At 43.4% G+C, this 24,969-nt stretch overlaps 1 protein-coding gene across 1 annotated transcript in view; it reads right to left on the bottom strand.

Annotated features, from left to right (window-relative positions):
• Nucleotides 1-296: 296 nt before the first annotated feature.
• Nucleotides 297-24,969, bottom strand: part of LOC139752777 (protein turtle homolog B-like) — a 637,105-nt gene continuing 612,432 nt past the window's right edge. Inside the window, 5 exon segments of the mRNA XM_071668690.1 lie at nt 297-2,545; nt 8,326-8,435; nt 8,963-9,232; nt 10,236-10,419; nt 18,417-18,532. Coding sequence (XP_071524791.1) covers nt 2,078-2,545; nt 8,326-8,435; nt 8,963-9,232; nt 10,236-10,419; nt 18,417-18,532 — 1,148 coding nt within the window. The 3' untranslated portion in view covers nt 297-2,077.

Raw genomic sequence — 24,969 nt, forward strand, 5'->3', positions numbered from 1 at the left:
GTGTCAGGGAACACAGTGTCAAGGAGTCTGAAGACTGATTGCAGTACTGATATAAGGCAATAGGAGTAGAGGGAGTTAAGCGGCTTTGAAGAGGTTTTAAGGTGGGTACTATGTTGGCAGGTATCAGATGTTTGGGATTTTATTGTTCATCCAGGAGTAGTTATATAATACCCGTGAGAGCTTGGATTGCACTTGGGGTTGAAGTGTTTGATGTAGAGGTTTGATATATTATCAAGGCTAGTAGCAGGGAAGTTCTTTATTGAATTTATTGAGTTTTGAATGTAGGCGAGGATGAAGGGTGGGTGAGCACTTGTTTTGAGGTGAAGTTTATGTAGTTTCTTCATGACTGGTGTTCATGGGGATATGGCAGATCTGTGGCTAATTTTTGAGTAGTGTTTCATGAGTACGTGTGTTCGTTGAAAAAGAGGTTCTAGGGTAGCGATAGGACTCTCTCATGGAAACTGGTCCAGCGGTAATTATAAATAAAATAATCAGTATATATATATATATATATATATATATATATATATATATATATATATATATATATATATACTTTTTCTCTGATGATGATCAGTGATAGCAGGCAGTACACACCAACATACAAACTGTCATTATCCCACTGTCGCAAATCTTTTCCAAATGGTTCTGGAAGAAAGTCGTTGGCTTTTCGAGCAAAGTTTACATCTTACACCTTCGGCATACATATTCTACTCGTCAAAGACTCAAAACCAACTGAAAGAAAATAAATGACTAACGTCTTACATACAAATCGTCCTGATTATGGTCTCACAGAAACAGCATTTTGACGCGTTAATATTTTGTTGGGTAGAATTCTTGAGCGCTTATGGTCATCAACAAATTCGCGTTTCAGTACATGAAAATAACACAACCTACACAAACAATCCGTGAACACACGCTTGTGGCAACTATGTGTCACCTCCGAAGGTATAAGCCGTACGTCTACGTAGAAGACGTCCTTAGCAAATATTTACACCTCCACTGAAAAGCCAAAGACATCACATTCAGTCCCTCCCGACGGTAAGACCTAGGCAGAGGATGCAACACAAGCGACCCACACTGCGCGTGTGGCACGGCGCAGGGGAGGAGGAAAGGCCACCCTCTTGATCTACCAGAAGAAGCTCATTCATTCATTCCTCACAAGACAGTGCTAAGACTGCGTCATACGCCGGACACCAGGCTCTATACAGTTTTCGTTGGGATATATATATATATATATGTATGTATGTATATATATAGCCATATAAACAGATACATATTGTACATTTAGACACATTATGTACAGTTTTTTTTTATACATACAGCGCATCGTGGAGGCGAAATGGTGGTGGTGAGTGTGATCTCGCTTGATGTTTTTTTTTTTGAGGAAGGCAGATAATCATCAGCCATAAACATCACAGGCTTTGTAGGAAACAAAGTTCTAAATTTGTTAGAAAAAAAAATAATGACAAGATATCATGATACATACACAACTAATTTATTCAAAAAGGAACTTAACAAAGTACAGAAATATATCACATGTCTTAATGAACCAAATGATCTGATTGGACAGCTGACAGCGGTCAAAAACCTGACCGGTTTTCTTTTAGGAAAGCGTTTACTCACGCGGTGGATGATTTAAGAGTCTGCTGCAGTTTAAAAAAAAAAAACCACAGCATCACGTTATCCTTAAAAATCTCTTCAGGATACTCCGTCCTGGGAAGAACGCACTAACAAGTTTTTCGTTCGTCTCTGAACCACAGTTTTTGGGTCCTCTTTCACTGGACTGGGGTCCGATGGGAGTCATGTTGCTGCTTTGCTTGAGAGAGAGAGACACACACACACACGTATAAAGCACTGGCTTTATGTACATACTGTACATCAACCACGCGCACTCTCGATGCAAAAATGCTTAACTTGTGAAGTTTTTTTTTTTTTATTTACCGTTCAACTACGTAGCGATCTGTGCGTGACGTGGTGTTCAGATAACGTGTGTGGCATCCAAGCCTCCCTTTCTTCAACATGCGTCTCATCCCAACGGGTTCGAACGAAGTACAAGCGTTTTAATTACGGTTATCTACACAGCACTCTCGCTCGGCCGCCGGACCAAGGGCGTCCGCAAACTCATTCTAATGTCTCTAAATCCTGGCGGGGATATGTTGATGCTGGTGGTGCTGATGCTGGTGGTGAAGGAATCCCTCCGGTGTGGCAGCGTACCGTACAGGTTCGGGATGGTGGTTGTAGTCGTGGTAGTGCCTCCGCGTCTGTAGTCTAACATGGCGTAGAGGTTGGGGATGCTGGCGTGGTGATGGAAGTGCGAGGCTCCTCTCCTGTAGTCTAAGGAAGGGCTTATGTCGCCGGGGTCGTTGGCGGAGGCGGCGACGGCCTGCGCTGCCGGAGGGTTGGTCGAGAGGCTCCTCCTGTGGTCTCTGGCGGCGTAGATGCGCGGGTCGGCGCCGCTGACGCTGTAGCCCGGCCTCTCTGCGTCTAGCGGCAGCGCCAGCTCCACGTAGTTCATCTCGGCGGCCGTCCTGGGCTGGTTATGCTGCAGGGGGAAGCACAGAGGGAGGGATTTAGGCACGATTAGTTTATATCACGAGTTGTGGCTTAGACTACTCCTTTCTGGGGACTTCCTGGGTCATCGTCAGCACAACACACCACATGATAATCATGACACTACTCATAGCATAACAAACCTCGTTGGTTGAGAGCACATCCTTCTCCTGTTCCTCTGGTAAATCATCTTCCAATTAACGTTCTTATCCTCGCAAAACGATCTTTGGTCTAAACCCAAGTATTAAACTGACGCAATGGACTGAGCGATTATCTTCCATTATACTCAAGAGGATATAAGATGATGAATATTCGCCATAAGTAAATCTTCGTCGTCAGATAAAGATGAAATAATCTAAAAAATAAGAATAACCTTCTTTTATATATTTCACAGTTTATAAGTATGATTTACTTAGGTGAGTTCTGGGATCTGCTGAATAAGGTGAGGTTGATGAGGAAGACATCACAGTCAGTAAGTAGAAAACCTGGTGCCAACACAAGTATCTATGTGTTCATTACGTTCCCAATTTCACCGTTACGAATCATTCGTGTTCGAAATCCTGTCGCGTCATACTGTCAGAGCGCGACTAGCAAGGGAAACCTCACGGTTCTTGAATATGATCGAGGCTAAAAACGCAGTTAAGTATAGATGTCATGATAATTGATAATACAGCTGGAAAAAACTATCACAACCATTTCCAAAACTCACACAAGTGGGGACTGTTGATAAATACACTCTCTGGTTATCACGAAAAAATTTTCATGTAGTAATTCGAAAATGAATATGACCAATGAACAACAAAACAGGGGGTTGAAGAACGATCCTTGTATCAGGAGTGTTTCTATGGACACGGAAACCACCTTTTGAAATTCAGTCATCTTATATGCAACAGAGTTAAGGAAATCCATTGTCACTTAGAAGCCTATCCGGCGGGAGCTCTTTTCCTTACCGGACAATACAAGCGAAAAATATTGGAACAAGTAGTGACTGACACAAAAGAAATTCCTACGCTTGGCGTAAAAATAAGATCACCTTCTTCGTATGACGTCATATCAAGGTTTCATGCGCAGTGTCACTTCGCTATAGGTGCTCAAGGGTAAGGGTGTGCCCAGACATGACAAGTGTCATAGAGAGAACATATTCCTCGTAGGAGGAGGAGATTATAGATGCTTCTACGAGGACGAGTCTAGGTCCTCCTTATTCACCTGGGATTGCGACAAAACGAAGTAGGCCGCATTCGGAGGATGACCAAGGAAGAATACCTCACATTTCTGTTGATCAGCATTTGAACTGGGGATGGTCAACTCTCTTTCCATTTCGTTTAAGGCATCAAATTATAGCTACATGACTTGATACGATGTTTTATCCCTCGAAAAAGCCTCTGTGCAATAATTAATTTCTATGTATACACATGAGGGATAAGTACAGTGAGCTCACTTACCATTAAAGTAAAATAAGTACCAGATAAGTTTAAGTCTTATTAGGAAGGCCTGAATACGTGTGAGGACTTATCCGTGCCCCTGTGGACCACTCGTTGCTGTTTTTTTTCGAATTTAGATCATGAATAAACAGCGTTCCATAATTCTGATTATCGTCTGTTGGTGAAAAAGTTATAGTCGCTTATGATACCACGGGAATATCAAGCTGAGCTCACAAGCAACATGGAAAACATGCTAAACAAGTGATCACATTCTTCATTGTATATTTCAGTATCACACCATAGCGTTAACTGATGAATCAGAAAATATCTGTGAGTATCGAGTGAACGTAAGCAACTTCATATATATAAATATATATATATATATATATATATATATATATATATATATATATATATATATATATATATATATATATATACTAATTTTCTTTGTCTGCACGATGGAACGCAAAGATGTAAGTCGTGAAAAGTCAGAATGCATAACCTGCCCTATCTTTTCATACAGCTTGATTCTCTCGTGCAGGCTTATACGTAAAATTAGGGGTCTTATTACAGGAAGACAGTTTGTGTAACGCAAAACAGGAACATAGTCTTCCGTCCAATGACTCTCCTGTTATCACCACTACTCTTCAACCATGCCTTTCCATCCTTCTTGATACTGGTTCCCTCTCTCTGTTCTCCAAGTATTATTTCTGCCACTGTTTCGGTGGACGATCTGCGCGAGTCCCAGCACCCATGCATTGGACCTGCGGAACGCCGTCTGGCTGCTGCTTCCCATGGTTTCTGTGGGAGGACTGACCAGACGAGGATTCGCCACCGTCACACGTCCTTCCTTTCGCAATATAATGAAGTGGTTGGATTTTCATCAGTCGTCTGTCTCTACCTCACCAACTCCAGAGGGTCGTCAGTCTGTTGCACCTCACGGGCCAAATGGGTCTTCGCGCTGTGAAGATTGTTATGGTCCTCAATCCCCTCATTCTACTCCCTTACTCTATTATCATTTTGGCTCTGATGTGATCACTCTACTGATGACCTGTTCTTGTCCACTCTAAAACCACCTTAAACACCACAACACAAGTGTTCACCCTTTTTTTTTTTTTTAAGAATTTCGTGTCATCCTCTCGTGTTCCCAATTTTGCGTCATCCTCTCGTGTTCCCAATTTCGCGTCATCCTCTCGTGTTCCCAATTCTCTCAATGACGCCAGTCCTAGGGACCCTCCCTAAACAGTCCTCATAAATGCACCATGACACTGTGTGTTTCAATGAAATCCGTATTTCAGCTGATGAATGAACCCAGAGGTAGGTTAGTCTTCATGATTATCATAATAAGAATCTATGAGAAAACTGATTTGAGAATCCCTTTGATCCCACCTTTTATAAGATCCAATAGCAATGACTACTACGCTCAGAAATGCATGATACAATATCATGCTTCTTTTGATATAACTCGAATCATCTACTGTATCTGCAGAATACTTATTTCTAGTGTAAAGCTAAGAATCTAAACTGAATATAAGTGCAGTTCAAAACAAGGCATGCAAGGAGTTCTGGGCCGACTAACTCATCAAAAAAAAAAAAAAGCATCTAACTTTAACTGTGCGATGGAAAACTATAACAAACCGAACAGATTGATCATGCAAGATAGGATAGAAAGCCATGCGCAGGTTCTATGATTCTCATGGTGCCGATGTGAGTAAAGGGATCCGAGAACAAGACTTTTATGTTCCAGTACTGTGAGATTAACAGGCATCACATCGACTTACATTTTCCATGTCATATACGAGGAAAATGTAATTTCCCATGACCATCATATTCCTGCCGTGGATAGGTGGGTGATCATGTTCTATATGAAGGTGTGCGAGGCCATGGACTACTAAATACTGAAGCATAGCAAGGTGAATTGCGAGTGAACAGAGAGCTCAAGATATCCATAATGTATTCATACCTTTATGATGCTAAGCTCAAGATATCCATAATGTATTCAAACCTTTATGATGCTAATGATTTAACATCTACGGACGCAAGAATGGGTTTAGCAACATACCCAAACTCTTGTAGTGAGGTTACGATGTATCAACGGATGCAGATAATTATTCATTTTTTTTTACGTTTCAGCATCAGGCATTCGCAATCAACATCACATTTCAACTCTAGTTTCTCTAAACCGTATACAAAATGAAGCTCAAACAGTATATATATATATATATATATATATATATATATATATATATATATATATATATATATATATATATATATATATAGCAGAAGACTGAAGCTGAGAACGAATCTATAGATTACGAGTCTTCAGCTCACAATGACACAAGCAATAAGAGGATCATAAGACCCATGGCCTCGCATTTCTACAGAGTATGGAAGACATGGACAAGCGTTCGAACACCTCGCGTCCTGTCCTTCAAAGAATCAGATCTCGGTTGCCCAAGGTTCGCGTATGTCTGTGTCTTCCCTACATATTCCCTCATGCCACAATTGTTTGCTCTTACCAGACTAACCTTGTGAATAAAAAGGAGGTTGAGTGGACGCCTGAAGTGAAATAATTAGCATCATCAGACGTGAACACCGAATTTTAGGCGCCAGACCAACTCTTGTGGATATAGGACCAATTAACGTTTAATATCTAGCAATTTGTGGGTTGTCTACGGAGGAAACATTCATTTGTATAGCTTCCGCCGGGCCATAATGAGGTATCATCATTTCAAAGATAATTATCTAATTTAAGGCCTTTAATTAAAACTTTTTTTTTTTTTTTTTTTTGTATTCTAGAGAGAAGTTGAACAAGAACGGGATGAGTGCGAAAGGCAAGAATGGGTCTGGCGGTCAAGGTCTTGGTGAGGTGAGTTGCCACTTTCAAAGAAAAAAAAAGTGAGTGAAAGAAAACGGATCACCAGCATTACGGTACGACAGCCCTCAAGCACGACTGTATGACCCTTGAGCAGGACAGTGCGACCCTTTGGGTCTGATGACCTAGTATCTGACCTGCCCTTACTTGGGCACGACGGCGCGACCTTTGGGTACGACAGCATGGCATCTGACTTGACCTTTAGGGGTAAGGTCAAAGACCATGCCATCGTAACCCGAAAAAGCGTTCCGTCGTGCTTAATGGGTCGTACCGTCGTGCTCAAAGGGTCGTACAGTCGTGCTCACAGGGTCGTACCGTCGTGCTCAAGGTTCGTACTGTCCAGCCACTTATCAAAATCAATAACAGTCTATCTTCCGTACTTGTAAACTTTGCTTTTAGAGTCGTAACAATCAATATAAATATTGGGATGTCTCGACTGATAATATGTATCTCTTTTTATTTAAAAGCTTTATTACAGACTCGGCATAAATTTATAACAAGGATGTCCCATAAAAGTTAACTGCTTATCTGGGATATTGCTTCTCAGACTCGAGATTCCATTAGCTTAATGCCATAAATACATTTCTGTATCTCTACATTTTCCTTTCACTCACTTCTTCGTAAATAATTACATATAAACATCATGCTATGTGCTGTGCTAACTTCTATGTGTGCATAACACCAAGATGATTTTTAAGTCGAATGTAGTACTCAGGGAATGTTCACTGGCTGATTCAAGTGGTTAAGTCTGTGTAGAATATTTTCTCTTTCTTATCAAGAAAAAATGTGAAGCTTCGTTGATTTCTTTTATGTATTCTCTTTGGTATAACTTTGGTCTTAACATATTATACTAAAAGGATAAATATAAACTTTGATTCAGACGTATCAAAAAGTATGAATTTCACGTCCAAGCTATAGCGGCCTGAGACAAGAATGTTCAGCCTTAAAGAAATACATATCCGCTAGTCCAATAGCATGTACATTATGTATCCTTAAGATAAATAGCATGTACATTATGTATCCCTTAAGATATAAAGTCATAAAATATAGGGAGAGAAAACGGAGTAAATGCTTTACGTCCATATCAAAATGTAACTGATATCACTACTTTTTCTTTCGTCCAGAGGTACTTCTTTCGTACATAGTATGTCTAAAGTTAGGGTGGTAGAGTACTTTATAAAAGATGATATTTTCGGTTAACAAAGCACTGCCAACCGAAGCTTTTTTTTTCTTTCTTTCTTTAGCTTAGAATTGACAACATATATAGTGAAACAAGAGCTGTGCAGGGATGGGATGGGAGGTGCTCTAAATGGAGGGAACAAATGGCAGGTGCTCAGGGTATTAACACTTAGCAGGGCGTCGGGCAGTGGACAGTGAGGGTGTCAAGTGGGGAGCCGGGACGTCTAAAAACAAGTGCTGAGTTAAGGCTGGGCGGCGAGTCTTTTAAAACAACAGTGGCGCTGTGCTGACCTGGAGAGGCATAGCCCTGTCCGTGGGCATAACGTCGAAGGCTCCTCCGAAGTGCGGCTGGCCAGCACCTCGGTGCTCTATCGTCTCGTATGATGGGTAGGGCATCATGTCTGTCGGGGAGAGAGAACATGGGGTGTCGGGACCTTGAAGAATGAGAGGATGAGGTAGTTAAACGCCAACTACCTGCTCTAATGGGAAATGGTGGACAAACTACCTTATAACCCGGTAGTAGGTCATTGATATGGAAAAAAATGGAGTGGGTAGCTACCTCATTTGCTATGAGAGATTGGGATGATTGATCATCAGAGGGAAGTCCTCGTATCTACTGCAGGGAGGAGAATCAACGGTTCACTACCAAGCAAACAGTCGTAAACAGAAAAAAACAAACAATCATTACTGAGCACTACATTGTCGTAAGTACAAGGAACATTAGCAGCTGCTTTAGTGGTTATCAAATCTCACTGTCAAGTGCCACTTGAATGATGTATTATGAAACTCGTAAACTGAAATTCGATCTGTATTACGTAATAGAAAAGAGAAGCGCTTGGAGACGACTTCGCCCACGGCTACTTCAGGAAGAGTCGAGTTAAAGGTTGAAGGTATTTACTCCTGCATGTGTCATCAGATCTCAACTCACCAGCCTTATGTGGTATTAGATCCGGGTCGTTGTCTTCGCCGTCTCCTGTGCTGGATCCTTCCTTCACCCTGGCCCTCAGCACCCCGACGTTCAAAGACTTGTTCTCCATGTCGCCCTTGAACTCGTCGCTGGGTCCGCCGTCCTCCTGGCTCGCTTGCGGTCTTCGGAACTTGAAGACGAGTATGATGGCGATGACGACCAGAAAGATAACCAGGACCACGCCGATGACGATGCCCAGGAAGGGTGTGAATTCCAACAGCGCCGGAGGACCTGCGAAGTGGATTGGTGTCAAAGAAAATGGACATTTCGAAGGACAAACAAAATGAAGTAATGTTTTTACTTTCATCTAGTCAGTTTTACTTCCCTTGCCTCCTTAAAGTACTCAAAAAAGTTTATCTGATATACTATAAATGTGGGACACGTACAGAAATATCCTCGTACAACTTTCATGGTTGCTGTCTGACATTAGGCCAAATAGTTGAAAAATAGAATGCAATGACTTTTGACTCCAACGCAGTGGAAGAAATCTAAAATTGCAAATTTATCCTGTGCCGGTTGAAAAGTGTCTTTATGCAACGACAGACAGACTGACAGATCTCCTAAAAGATTCATCCCTAAGTACCAGCAGACCAAGAGCAAATTCTATCTTTGAGGGTTGGTTCAAATGGCGTGTCGAAATTTAAAAGTTTCAAGCCAGTGTCATAGCCCAGATGGATGAAGTGAGTGACTTACTTGCTCTTCCAGACTCGATTAATGACAGGCTGTTGATGCAGAATCGTCAAGCCAGAATAACATTGATAAAAAAAAAAGAACCTTCATTGGTCTTCGTAGTTCTCTGCATTTAAAGTAACTATACTGTGAAATTTCTGTGTAATCATGTGCTACGTATACATAATTTTTCCGACCTTTCCGTGTGCGGGGTCTTGATAGATTTCACACACAAAACTTTCACATGTTATCGATCCTTACCCGTCCCTTCCTTGGACACTTTACCCTAACCCAGCGGCCTCTCTCACTTGTGTTTTATCTCATTCACATGAATCTCGAAAAACGTTCGTAAATCAGTGTGGCTTCCAAATCTTTCCTCTTCACAATAACTTCAGCCTTAAAAAAGTTGTGTATATGCTGCTGGTGGAAATCCGTGTCATAAGTCTACCATAAAATGTATAAAAATGTATAAGAAAATAAATTGCTTAAGGGTTGCCAGACTCTACCTTTCACGTCATACCAGGAGCTCAGAAAAATTTCAAGTTGAACGGCTGGTCGTTATTACCTGTGCGTTTCTCGGCCACCTTCAGCGTGAAAGTTTCGAGTTTGGCGACGTCGCTCCTGCCCTTGGAGTTGGCGGCGTAGGTGACCATAAGGAAGGCAAGGCCCGGCCGAAGCCCATTCAGCAGGAACAGTGGCTCCCCCGACGATATGTTGCGATGCAGGGCACCCGTCGTGGAGTCGTACACCTGATACGTTAGAAACCAGTATTGTAGGATGGTCGGGGCGCTGACATAAGGGTATAACAGGGGGATGGAACACTGTATGATGACAAAGAGGGTATCTGAGCAATATACTCGGATGGTACGGGATAATGGCACATTATAAACAGTCTTTATATAATTCTAACACAGAAGAGGGAGGCGTTCGAAGCTCTGGATGGGTAGATCATTAAAACTAGTCATTATAGCATGATGGTGCATCAAATGAGGTCCTAATAGGGTAATAAAACACCCCATATATATATATAATCTGACGACAGGCAGAACATTGAACAATTAGTGAGTTTAACGTTTCAGAACATTATACTGCTAACGTAAAGGAGCAGAGCCTTACACAAAGAAGCAGAGAATAACAGAGAATTATACGAAGTTTTCAGAAAGGTGGAGCTCTGGTCGTGGGGTATCAGTCAATTTAGGGAGTTAGAGTACTGTGCAGAGTTTGGTAGAGTGGCTGAGTATGATGGGCATCATCATGGGATGACTTCTTTTTCCCCTTCCATGAAGAGATTTCGCCAATCCTTCTCAATAAGTTCCCTGATGAGAGGTTTCTCCTCACCGTATCTAAGCAGCTCCACCACCCTCTTCCTCCTCCTGTTGCCGATAACACACGATGTGTTTCTTCCCGATAAACCTACATTATTGTATTCCTACCATTCTGAACAAGTTCTCATGAGCACACATGGTACGCTCGTTCCTTATCATCCATAACAAGTTCCCCCCCTAACCACTTATCATGGCAAGTTCCTTCCCTGCCCACATTAAGTTCCCTCCCTACTAGCCATTAACAAGTTCTCCCTAACCCTTCCTTCCCCACGTCAAATTCCCTCCTCACTATCCATAACCAATTCTCCCTGACCATCAGTTCCTATCCTTCCCATGACCCTCCTTAACTGTTTCCTCCTTGAAAGCCTTAACAAGTTTCTTACCCGATAACTGTAATAACTTCCCCTCCAACCGACCAAAGCAATCACCAGGAATTTCCACACATCACATTAATAACATACTAATGAAGTTCATACATATTTGGAAGTCTGGCATACCTTATTTTTCTCACCTTTCACATACTGGAATATAAGAATATATATTCGTAGTGGATTAGTGCTGAAGCATAGGAATTTATACTGCTGTATTTCCGTTCGTCTTCTGTTCACAGTAAGAGCTTTAAGGTTCCACCTATCAAACATGTTCTCCTTCAAGATACTCTACTCTCTCGCCTGAGGTTACATATATATATATATATATATATATATATATATATATATATATATATATATATATATATATATATATATATATACATATGTCTTCGAATCTTCTGAATCAACAGGAATTCCATTTACTTGCTTTTAGATGGATGATCCTGTCAATTTCTTTTCTTTCTATTTTTCCCTAAAATCATATCATGGGGAGGATAGTTCGACCCCACGAAGACGACGACCGTAAGTCCCTTGAGTACGATGACACGCCCTTTTGGTATGGTGGCGTGACCTTTGACCTAACAAGTAGAGGGGGGTCATGTGACAATGTGAGAGGGTGAGGCGAGTGGCTGCACCACGAGCGAAGGCCCGACTATACCCAGCCAGCAAATATCCGACGAGACCCGACCCTAGGATCATCTCCCCTACACCTGTGGAGTAGTTGAGTGTGGATGGATGAAGGTGGGTGCAGTTGCGTGAGGAAGGTGTCCGTGGGAGAAGAAATGTGGAGATAGGAAGCGAGAGTCTTAGTGGGTGAGACGGAATTGTACATGGGTGAGGTGATGTATCTAAAGGAAAACGAGGGTGTCAGTGGGTGAGACGGGCATGTACCTGGGTGAGGTGATAACTGTAGGAAAACGAGGGTGTCAGTGGGTGAGACGGGCATGTACGTGGGTGAGGTGATGTTATCTGAAGGAAATCGAGGATTGTCATTAGACGGGTGAGAGGTAATGGGTCTCAGCCGAGCGTGCAGTGATCAATCTCCAGCTGTGGGACGTAATTAACTCCTATACGCCACTCCGTCCCCTGCTTTGTCCTCACGACACACAATACTGCTACGTCCTCACCCCCCACACAACGCTACTTTGTTCTTATCATAAACGAAGCTGAGTTTTTCCCTCCCTCGCCTGACACACTGGTCTTATGTCCTCGTTTCACACGACACAGTTTTGTGTCCGCCACACTGAGCACGTCGTGGTCTTCACCACCACCCCTCGTGCCTGACACACCCTCTTGTCGTGTCTGTGCACAGCACACATACCACTATCTTCGCTCTTTGCTACACAACCTGTGTCTTATCCTCACCTCGCACAACGCTGTCTCGCTGTTACTTTACTGAACGATGAGATGTCCTCGCTCACAGAGCGCTGTGCAGTCCTCACCTCACACACACCACTCTTCTCCTGCATATCCTCACCACACACACACACACACACACACACACAGATGTTTTGCTCACACCTCACATAACGACATGTTGTCCTAACCTCATCCAGCGCTGTTTTGCCCCCCTCCTCGTACAACCGTCCTTGTCGTAATCTTACGCTGGGGCTGTGTGTTTTTCCTCCTCTCTCCCCCTTCCCCTCACCACCAACACCACCTCACTTCACACAACAATGGTGTCCTCACCTCACAAAACACTGTTTTGTTCTCATCCCTCAAACTTCCCCCGGCGTGTGTCGGCCAGGTTTTACTCATCTCTTTTTTTTTCTTTTTCTTTTTCACTTCGCTTCAGAAACTTTGTTACCGCTCCCGTCCCGCATCCCACACAGCCCTCCCGAATCTTTATACTTTTACCTTGTCTTACAGAGTTCTTCTCGCTCTCCTGAGATCCAAATCGCTTTATGTATGTATGTATGTATGTATGTATGTATGTATGTATGTATGTATGTATGTATGTATGTGTATATATATATATATATATATATATATATATATATATATATATATATATATATATATATATATATATATATATCTTTTATTATTATTTTGCTTTGTCGCTGTCTCCCGCGTTAGCGAGGTAGCGCAAGGAAACAGACGAAAGAATGGCCCAACCCGCCCACATACACATGTATATACATACACGTCCACACACGCACATATACATACCTATACATTTCAACGTATACATACATATACATACACAGACATATACATATATACACATGTACATATTCATACTTGCGGCCTTTATCCATTCCCGTCGCCACCGCGCCACACATGAAATGGCTATATATATATATATATATATATATATATATATATATATATATATATATATATATATATATATGAAGGTTAAATCGCACTTCAGTAGGAATTCACATGATTTCATTTAACATGTAATTTTCTATACACGTGGGATGACATGTACAGAAAAATTACATGTTAAATAAAATTACATGAACTCTACTTAAGTACGATTTCACCTTCATAACTTTCATCAGAGACCAGTGTGATCATCATCATCACCATCATCTCTCTCTCTCTCTCTCTCTCTCTCTCTCTCTCTATATATATATATATATATATATATATATATATATATATATATATATTTTTTTTTTTTTTTCATACTATTTGCCATTTCCCGCGTTAGCGAGGTAGCGTTAAGAACAGAGAACTGGGCCTTAGAGGGAATATCCTCACCTGACCCCCTTCTCTGTCCCTTCTTTTGAAAAAAAAAAAAAATCAATATATATATATATATATATATATATATATATATATATATATAAAATTATCCCGAGGAAAGAGTATTTCCCGCGAATTCCCTACGTGTCGTAGAAGGCGACTAAAAGGGGAGGGAGCGGGGGGCTGGAAATCCTCCCCTCTCGTCTTTTTTTTTTTTTTTTTCCAAAAGAAGGAACAGAGAAGGGGGTCAGGTGAGGATATTCCCTCAAAGGCCCAGCCCTCTGTTCTTAACGCTACCTCGCTAACGTGGGAAATGGCGAATAGTTTGAAAAAAAAAAAAAAAAAAAAAAATATATATATATATATATATATATATATATATATATATATAGTGTCAGGGTCACCGCTTCGGCGCCAGGGGTAACTCTATCCCCATGCCTTCCATCCAGCTACATCTAACACACACACAGACACACAAGAAAAGATAACAATGTGGTCATAATGAGTGATAATGTATCATGAACCTGGGAGGATTGAGAAAAAAAAAAAAAGAAAAACATCCTTCACTTCGATCCCTGTGGACGAAACAACTGGAAACAGATCATATCTAGCATATGTTACCGAGAGTCTGTTGTGAGAGGTTAACACTCGCACCAAGCTGGGTTCCGTATGAGATGGTCGGTCGATCCAGCGGTGGCCGTACTGATTCTGATGACCTTGTGACGATCAGCAAAAGGTCACCATGCTGCAGCAGGGTATATATATACGAGGCTAGTCGAGTAGAAAGAGAGTCGAGTGCTTTCGAATCGATATGAAGATCTTGCAAAATGTGTCGTAAGAATTATTCTTTTTAGATGCCTTTGAATAAATAAATAAATAAATATATATATATATATATATATATATATATATATATATATATATATATATATATATATATATATATATATATATATATACGAAACATCTGAGTCACTTTTGCTGGAAAGTGCTCTCGAATTTCTTGTAAAATGTATATCAAAGGAGAAAGGTGTATAAGAAAATTTCACCCTCCCCTCTGCAGGCAAATTACTGCTGTTATTATCTGCGTCAAGATGGTTTCATTCAAGAAAATATCAATCTATCCGTATCATCAGGTTAGAGTACGAACGTCAGATATACAATGGCGTCTCATCGAGAGAAGGGTTGAGAAGTTTTACCTTTTATCTTCTATTCGGTTACTTTACCCACGTATTGTTCAAGAGTAGTATATCGATACGCCTGAGAGGTGGAAGTGTTTCATTAAAGACGATGGGCACTGCAATACCCAATGTTTCATGAAACGAGCTGTCGGGTTCCCCTTCCTCGTTCTTATTATTGTAATTATAAACAAGATTTGCAATTAGCTCCCTTGGTCCGACCCCTCGAGGGATGTGAAAAGACTTAGCTTTTGAATACCACGAGGCAGAGGGCCGCCCACACGGTCGAGGTCCAGTGCCTCACGCGATGGCAAAACTCAACCACTTGTACCCCAGGAGCAGCCACAGCTTCCCATGGCAAGATAGTGCTTTCCAAGGTGCCAGGGTAAATGATATAGCTCATGTCGCCGACGACATCTGTGACGGTGTCGACAATAATAATACCTTCGTTGTCTGTCACTCAAGAGGCAACGTCTGGCTTAAGGAATAATGATGACTGTACGATCTTCTGGGGGAAAAATACGACCAAGTTGCTCGTCGGCCGTGAGAGCAAATACGAGCGTGATACTCATGAAGAACTGCTCAGGGGTTGGCATCTGGCACGCCTCACTCAGCAAGACGTAGTATTGTTCAATCTCACAGTCATCTTGGCCGATCTCTGTTCATCAAGTTCGTAAACTTGCGGCTGCAGTTCTGGTCGATCTCTGTTCATCAAGTTCGTAAACTTGCGGCTGCAGTTCTGGTCGATCTCTGTTCATCAAGTTCGTAAACTTGCGGCTGCAGTTCGACTCGTGGCTTGATCTTTTTATGGAAGAAGGGCTACACATAAATAGTGTGGATGCTACACATTATGACAGGATTCTCAGTGAGTCTACCAGTAAGTTTTCTTTAAAAAAAAAATAATGTAGACTATTTGGAACTGGATTGTCTCCGTCTACTACTTTATTTAACACTGAGAGAGAAAACAATCAGGTAGTGTCTTGCTCTTAGTTAAAGCCCATCTTAAACCTTTACCAGCAAATGGAGTTATTGATACCGTTAATGCCTTTTGTTGTGGAAAATTGATGATAGGCTTTGTAAGAAAATATCGGGAGAATTAGTTTTACAGGCCTCTCCATGCAGACACCAGAGGTTAGTCAAAGTCTTCATGACGAGCCCAGTGAGATTGGAGATAAACAAGAGTCGAACACAATGGGAGATCTTAACATGCCACAAGTATATAAGTGGAGGGGAATCCCTCTCCAGTGTCTCCGAATGTGGACTCTACCTAAACACGTCAATAGTGCCTTCAAACAGCTGGTTGAGGAACCTACTCTTGACGTGAAGGCAGCAGTCTTGGTTCTGGTTACAAATGCGGTTCGTGTCCACGAGCCAGGTCTTGGCAAGACCAATCCATCACAGCCAAGGATCTTACCACCGTCGTGCTCATGTCCGTCTTCAACCAACGTTCCTGTTATGTAACATTGGGAACCTCTCTCTCAGACACCCTCATTTGATATCATAATACGGTCCAGTACTAGGAAGTCTAGTAGCTCAGGTTACAGGACGGGAAACTGGAGTGTGTGAGGTAATCCTACGTTTCACATATGAGTAATTCACTGATGGTATACCGAGCTCCATTTTCCGAGAAAGGTGGCTCGTTCGCCCTCACGACCATGGTGGAGAACCCTCCTTCAGAGTGGTCTATCGAGAAGTAATTCATCTTACGTACAATGAAAACCCAAGACGGTCATTTTTCTGGAGGGTAAGATGACTGTCATTTGCAAATGTTGGGGCGCAATCTCTTCCCTCAGTGCACACGAAATTCCTTGTGGGTGAACCGTAATAGAAAATGTAACTTCAAACTAAATCTGTAATGGGAGACCTGGGAGTTGAAGGTGTGCGTCCTCTTGTATACATCACATAAAAATGTCTTCGTGTAGTATACACTATACATGTACACTTGATATTCGCTTACACAGTCAGACACACACACACACACACACACACACACACACACACACATACACTTGCATCTTCGAAGACATGCACGCATAACGTACATACAGGTGCACACATACAAATACTGCCGCAGGAAGGAGGGTCAGATGGATGACTGGTGATAGTGTGGGTTAAGTTGATTAACCAGAAATTCATGAGAGATACAGAGAGGCTTTATGGTGAGTGTGGATGCGGGAAGCTGATTTTTACTCCCAGTATGTCGGGTGAAACAAGGGAGGAGGAAGGTAATAACATGAGCAACATGCATTTGGTACAGTTTATGGTCTAGGGAAAGACGAGTGTTGCACTATAAAACAAAACCCTCCTCACACACACACACACACACACACACACACATACACACACACACACACACACACACACATACATACACACACACACACACACACACACACACACACACACACACACACACGCATGTAGGAGCCACGCCCTCCTCTCTTCAATCACATAGATGCCTTCCTTGTAAGGACTCAACACATATGCACAAAAAGTTTTAAGAAAAAAAAATCCCAAAATTCCCTAAGACTGTAATAGCAATGTCCCTAACCCCAAGAAGAAACCTGTAAACCTTATCATTCTTAGAGAGGTCTCTTCACCTACTTGGCGAAAACCTTAGAAACCCTTATCTAAGTTTACCTATCACAAGGAAGCCCTTAAAGTCCTTTGTTTCAAGCCACATGAGGGCTCCTCATCTCCCGGATCAGCTCTTATCACTTAGCCAAAGTATTAACCCCCTACAAGATTTAAGACAGATCCTTTCCATATCCTTGGGTTGGGGGCCACTTGTTCTCATCTAAAGCACCAGGGGAAAACACCGCCGAGAACATCACACGCCTTTGTATAATTTCTCCTCCATGCACCGAGTCTCATTACCACTAATCAGGAAGCTGGAAGGACACTCGTTATTCCTCACCTCCATGAAGAATGCTAAGGAAGTCCCTCTCTCCTCAGGCAGACACACACAATGTTAAGGAAGTCCCTCTCTCCTCAGGCAGACACACACTAACTCCTACAACCTCTTGGTAGGTATTCCTCACCTCCATGAAGAAGTGCTAAGGAAGTCCCTCTCTCCTCAGGCAGACACACACAATGTTAAGGAAGTCCCCTCTCATCCTCGGCAGACACACACCTAACTCCTACAACCTCTTGGTAAGGTATTGCCTCAGACCTCCATGTAGAAGGTCTGGGGGTGCCGCCGTCAAAGCCAGCCACCACACTCCCACCACGATGTGTCCCGTCCGTCTGTTGGACGATTGGAGCAGTTCCTGGGCGGATCCGGAAGCCCTGCCGATCACAAGGACCATTGTTATGATCTTACAACATACAATGAGATCACAACGTTTATGTATGACAGAACACCTATGAACACAACATCTAGTTCCTGACTAAGATTATCATAAGTGAGAAGCGTCGTTTAGGAGGCTGACAAGCCTGTGTACCTGAAGAGAATAAAGTCATTTAGGATTATAAAAAGCAGATGTATGGACGCTGGAGAACATGTTACAGGTAAGACAGATGTGTCACATCTGCATGAATACCGACTACGTGTTTTGGGAAACTTGGGAAAGAAGGAATATACTCCGAAGATCCACAGCTCCTCAAGAAAACATCAAACATATTCTTAAAGTGTAACACAGAATCACCTTAACACCTCTCTTGTCTTCCTGAAGTAGTAATACTCAGGTGAAATTTACACTTTATGTATTTCTCTTTATAACTCTGTCCTCGCTGAAGCTGGCGGGCACTGTGAAACTACCCACTGTTTATATCGCTCGTTAAAATGAAAGAAAAAAAACAAAAACTAAAATACCAAGAGCAGGAGAACATCATGTAATGACAACATAGCGAGGAGGAGGTGCCTCGTTGTGGTACAGCTGTGGGATAATGGAGAAAACTGTGAGATTTATGACGTGTGAAGCAGCAGGAGAGTAAACTTTTATGTTTGTGTTCCCGCTCACTAACTAGGGTTCGTTACTCTATACAGAAACCTCACTCCCATCTGAAAGCAGTTAATCGTACATGACGTACGTATATAAGGAGTAGATTATAATAGCTATAGCCTGTCTACTGCGAGTATCAGGTGTGAAGACGAGTGACAAAAAAATAAAGCAGAGACGAAAGAAACACGACGAATCCCACTTTTTTTTTCCACTTGCCATCACTTTACTTGATCAAACAACAAATCAAACGGTTCGAACAGCTGGCTCGAACGGCCCCCAAATGAACCACCACGGCAGCCGCATCACCCGAGGTGCCACGGGCAAAAACCCGAGAGAGAGAGAGAGAGAGAGAGAGAGAGAGAGAGAGAGAGAGAGAGAGAGAGAGAGAGAGAGAGAGAGAGAGAGAGCTGACCGACACAGGACGATGGAGGGAGAGAGAGAGCTGACCGACACAGGACGAGAGAGAGAGAGAGAGAGAGAGAGAGAGAGAGAGAGAGAGAGAGAGAGAGAGAGAGAGAGAGAGAGAGAAAACCGGTTTGGAAGAGAACATCCCTGCCAGAGGAGCAGCGGCCAAAGCCAGAGACCACTTACGGTCTCCCCACCCTCCACGGTAGAGGAAGGAAGATACGGTAAACTAAAGAAGATAAAGTAAACCAGTGGAGGTACTTAAGTAAACTAAGTGTCCCGAAATGCCTGTACAATAAATGATCAATCACAAGTTGACACCTGATCGAAATAGAAAGAGATCACTGATTATGGTTTCAATGATTATAGACATCGAGATGTATCAAACCAGTTAGTTATAACTTCTTCAACATTTGCTGGGAAGTATAAACCGTTCCACCACGAATTTCATTACACTAAATTGAACCGATGAAGATTACAGATAAAAGGCGATCTAATCTTCCCACCATCTTTCAAAAAAAAAAAAGGGGGGGGGGGAAAAAAAAGGTCTTAAATTCGTGCGTGGCGCCCTGCAGCAAGAAATAATCCCCCTGGATCCCAAAGGGTCGTACTTTAGAGGGGTGAGGGTGAGGGATGACAGCCTTGCACGGGGCTGTAGCTGTTCCTCACTTCCTGCCTCACCTGACTGTCTCTCCTCCTGCAGCCCCTAGCTTCCCCCGCCCCTCCCGTGCACACTCACCCGCCCTTCATCAGGACCCACAGACCCCCCCCCTCACTGGACTGTTACACGCTCTCATCCCCACTACCACTGTTCACACTCACATCACCACCACTGCTCACGCTGCCACCGTCATCGCACACACACACTCCTACCACCCTCGCTTATTCTCACGTTAATTAAATTTTCCGTGGTTTTAGACGTATTTTCTCGCTGCTTCCTGCACTTACTTCCAAGCTACTTTTCCTGCCTTAGTACTGCCACACATGGCTCCCACACTCTACCAGTACCTTTCACAGTCCACCAGCATCCTCCACCTTGCACCCTCAACAAACACCTTCCTCGCTTCACCTGCATGCACTCCCTACACTCCACCAGTCCACTTCATTGGTGCTCTTTCACTCCACCAACACCTCCCACACACCCTACCACCATCTCCCTCATTCACCAACGCCTTACACAGCCACACATCACCTCCACATCTCACAATTCACCAGCACTTTCCACACTACATTCCACCATCATCTCCCACACTCCACTACAGTCTGTCCCACTCCACCATCACTTCATTCACCCTCTACTACCATTTTCCACACCCTACCAGAGTCTACGACCGGCGGCTGGAGTTCTCGCACCCTCCCACACCCTACTACGGCTCTTGCACCCCACCACCTTCCCCTTCCATCCACTGCCTCGCCCCCACCGTGCCCCACTGCTGCTGTAAGTGGTCCCTCGTTAGAATCATTTGTTTCAAGGGTCATTACAAGAGCTGTATATTAAAAGCAGTGGGGGTCACAACCTTCCACTTATATCTTTCCCCTCTTTTTTTTTCCCCTGTCTTCCCCTCCTAATCCTTCGTCTCCTCTTCCCTCCCTCCTCTTCCCCTCACATCCTCTCCTTGCCAGAACCCTCTTGCCTCCTTCCTCTCACCAACCTCTTCACCCCACCGTAGATAATGATGTCTCACTCTCCTTCCTGTCATTAGCTTCGTTTTATGTTGAAGGAGTAGATGGCTCATTGTAAACTTCGTCCACTCGCCGTATTAATTACTTCACGAAGTATAGGGAAGTGATAGAGCACCTCCATAAGGGCTGAGTGAACAGAATTTAGCTGTATTTCAACGGAACTTTTAAAATACACAGTATTCAAGTACAGACCAAGAATCAGGTCGATATGATCTTTGCAGAAACCACGAAGTCGTAGGAATCCCTAGATTATCTCACAGTGCATCACACAACACATGGTATGAAGAGGAACCATCTAAGCTCACCGAGATGCCTCACCACGACAAAAGTGCAAGGACTCGGTCAGTCGCTGAGTGTCTTGTCTTTACCTTCAGACTGACCAAGAGGGTTTGTCGAAAACAGATCGTCTTTAACCTGCGTCAGCAACAGAGGAGAAAACACTGTACCTGATACAGTGTCATATATCATTAGTTCAAGCAGCGCTGTAGCACCAGTCCCCCATCTCTAGAGAGGAGTCAAAAATACCCCTCATCCAGTTCGAAGGAATGTTGCAGGTGTGTCAGACACGTACGTAAATGCATCAGTCCCTCAAATCACAGCTTCACCACCACATTTTTTTTTTTTTGGAAGTCTCCACTAATGCCACGCACTCAAGCTGCTTTCCCAACCCTCGTCACTTGGGACAGCTTCATTGATTGGCGGATGAGCAGCTAAAACCCACACACCAACAGAGGGAATTCACTCAGCAGGAGGATCTCCCATGTAAGTGCCGAGTTTACCCAAGCCATCAGATTCTGTCCTCATCAGAGTCTGGTGTGAGACGTCCATTAGTTGCCTGAGCAGCATTAGCCCCGAGTTGTTGACCTAATGTAGAGCTTCATCAGGGCCTGATTGGTAGAACTCTCCACCTCCCAGGAGACCACTTTTCCTCACTTCTTAATGTTATTTCTTGCACAAGTTATTTTCCATTAGGAGAATTCGCTTCCTATCCTTCCCTAAATTACCAGCCAACTTTACGATGTGGAATTATAGAGCCTCTGCCTCCCCCACGAGACTAAACCCACTTCATAATCTTTGCTCGACTCGAAAGCACTCCCCAGCTACTTCGACAGTAGTATCATGCCGTTCAACAGGTTGCTAAGTAAACACCAAGTACTTCAGGCCGACTGGAGGCTGCCATTACATGTTGCTGAACACATACTTTGCCCATGAATCTCTAAATAGCCAGATTAAAAAGATGAGGTCCAGGAATTTTCCTTGGGTGTGAGATGGCTTTGGAGGATTCCCCAGCGAGAGTTAGCCTCCTCTGGCATCTGTCCAGGGGATGCAGAAGAAGCTCTTCAGTGGCTGTCAAGATCCATCCTTCCCCTCACCACACACACACAAACACACAAACACATACACACAAATACACACACTTTTCACCTCTTTGACTCTTACATAATGTAATGACGGGACGTTTTTGTCCTCTTTCGCCTTAGTGTCGTGGAGGCGAAGACATGTGTCCTGGCCAGCCTTGTGAGTGTCCGTGGTCGCATTTGTCATCCTCAACAGCAAGACAGACTCAAAAGAAAAAGCACAAGTCCAATGGTCAAAACCCGTCACAGACCAACATCTTATGTTCCCTCGCCTTCACCCCTCAAGGTAGCGTATGGTCGCAACCAAGGCTGCCGGGAGCTACACTCAGCTGGTGGTGTAGGGATGCAACCATGGCAGCCAGGCGATACACATCTCAATATTGAGGAAGAATAACAATGACAACAGAAATAAGGTAGTTCCTGACAACGGTGATAAAATCATTATGATAATGATGACATTAATGATAATGACAATAATGATACTGATAAATGATACTACTGCTCCTGCTCTTATTACTACTAGAAAGACTGATAATGACAATTACTGTAATGATATCATTTCAATAAATTGGTGAACGAGACCACACAATGACTGCAATGAAATATAAGGACATTAAAACCTACACCCTTACTGAAAGCTTTGCTAGGAGTCATGACATTATATTCACACTAGTAATCATACTCTTTTTTTCGGTAAATCCATCCTTAACCTCGTCATTATAGGGATTGCAACGCCTCGTTTCATCTTACTCATCATACTGCTACCTTAAGGTCTTATGCAGGAAGCGATTCTCATTTTCACACACCTCATCATCCTAACCAGACTCTGCGCCATCGTCGCTGTAACATGTATGATTTAAGACAATCTAGTATAGAGTTAGCGTATGTACATAGTCGCCTAGCTTTGTATGACCCCATCATTTTGATTTTTAGTTACATGATCCGTCGCTAGAGGTCCAAGTCGTCCACATCTATACCTTTGCCTCTCCTTGAGTACGACGGTACGACCCTCTGGGCATGATGGTGTGGCCTTTAACCTGACCCTCAAAGGCCACACCATCATAACCAAGAGTGGAACGCCGTGCTCAAGGGTCTAAACATACCGAGAGAGGTTAGTCGGAGTGTTTTTAAACGCTGGATAAATTTCCAGCGGGTCGTCTTCACGTCACTTGTGTAAACATACATAAAAGTTTCGGGGGAAAAAAATTGTATTACAGCGTCCCGTGGGGGTAGGCTGGGAGGAGTACACTGTCCTCCGCCGCGTCTCCCCATCTCTTAATCTCTTTCTTCTCCATTTTCTTTCTCGCCCTTGGCGGCCTCAACCAGACGGCCTCAACCAAGGCGGCCTCAACCAAGGCGGCCTCAACCAAGGCGTCCTCACCAAGGCCCCGAATGTCCAGCGCGCTGACAAGTCATTTTTGACATCGGGTAATGCCACACACACTCGCTTCAAAACCAACAACAAAGCAACCTCACTCCCATCTCCCTCTTCGCCGTAGACGCAACTCCTGATGGAGTCTTCCCGCACCACATTCAGTATCACCTCACGCTCATCCTACACACTTCTTTCCCCTCCCCCCCCCCCCACACACACACTCTCACTCAACGCACACACTTTCCCTACACACTCAGAGTGTACACTTGCACTTCTGCAAACTTCCATTAGTACGATCCGACGTTCAATTCGCCTCATTTTTATTGTTTCCACGACATGTGAGGGAAGTCCATCCTCGCGGCCGGGGGAGAGATAAGGTAAAGGAAAGGATCGAGTGCCCCACATGACCTCCTCCCCTGTGGCTCAACTTGTGGTAATAAGAGACCTCTGCAACAGGAGCTGACAGGAGGCTGTTGTGAGGCGAGGTGATCCCACTCCTGCCGTCGAGAGAGAAGTCAATATTGGGCCCCTCCATCTCTCTCTCTCTCTCTCTCTCTCTCTCTCTCTCTCTCTCTCTCTCTCTCTCTCTCTCTCTCTCTCTCTCATACCAGTGAGGAGCAATGGTGAGAGTGAGTAAAGGAGAGTGGTGAGATTTGCTGCCTGGGTTATCAGGGTATAGAGGATAAGGTAGTGCGAAAGAGGGTGATGGATAAAAGGGAAGTGTGAAGGATGATACTGTCTGTGTGTATGTGTGTGTGTGTGTGTGTAAAGAGAGAGAGAGAGAGAGAGAGAGAGAGAGAGAGAGAGAGAGAGAGAGAGAGAGAGAGAGAGAGAGAGAGAGAGAGAGAGAGAGAGACGTGGAAAAAATTTCGTGGGTGTGGATACGACGGAACGTTAAGGGAGACTGGTATATGGTCGCGGATGTGACGATATGCTCGGTGTGGGTGGAGGTTTGATGGT

This window comes from Panulirus ornatus, chromosome 13 (assembly GCF_036320965.1).
Source record: "Panulirus ornatus isolate Po-2019 chromosome 13, ASM3632096v1, whole genome shotgun sequence".
NCBI classification, from domain to species: Eukaryota; Metazoa; Arthropoda; class Malacostraca; order Decapoda; family Palinuridae; genus Panulirus; species Panulirus ornatus.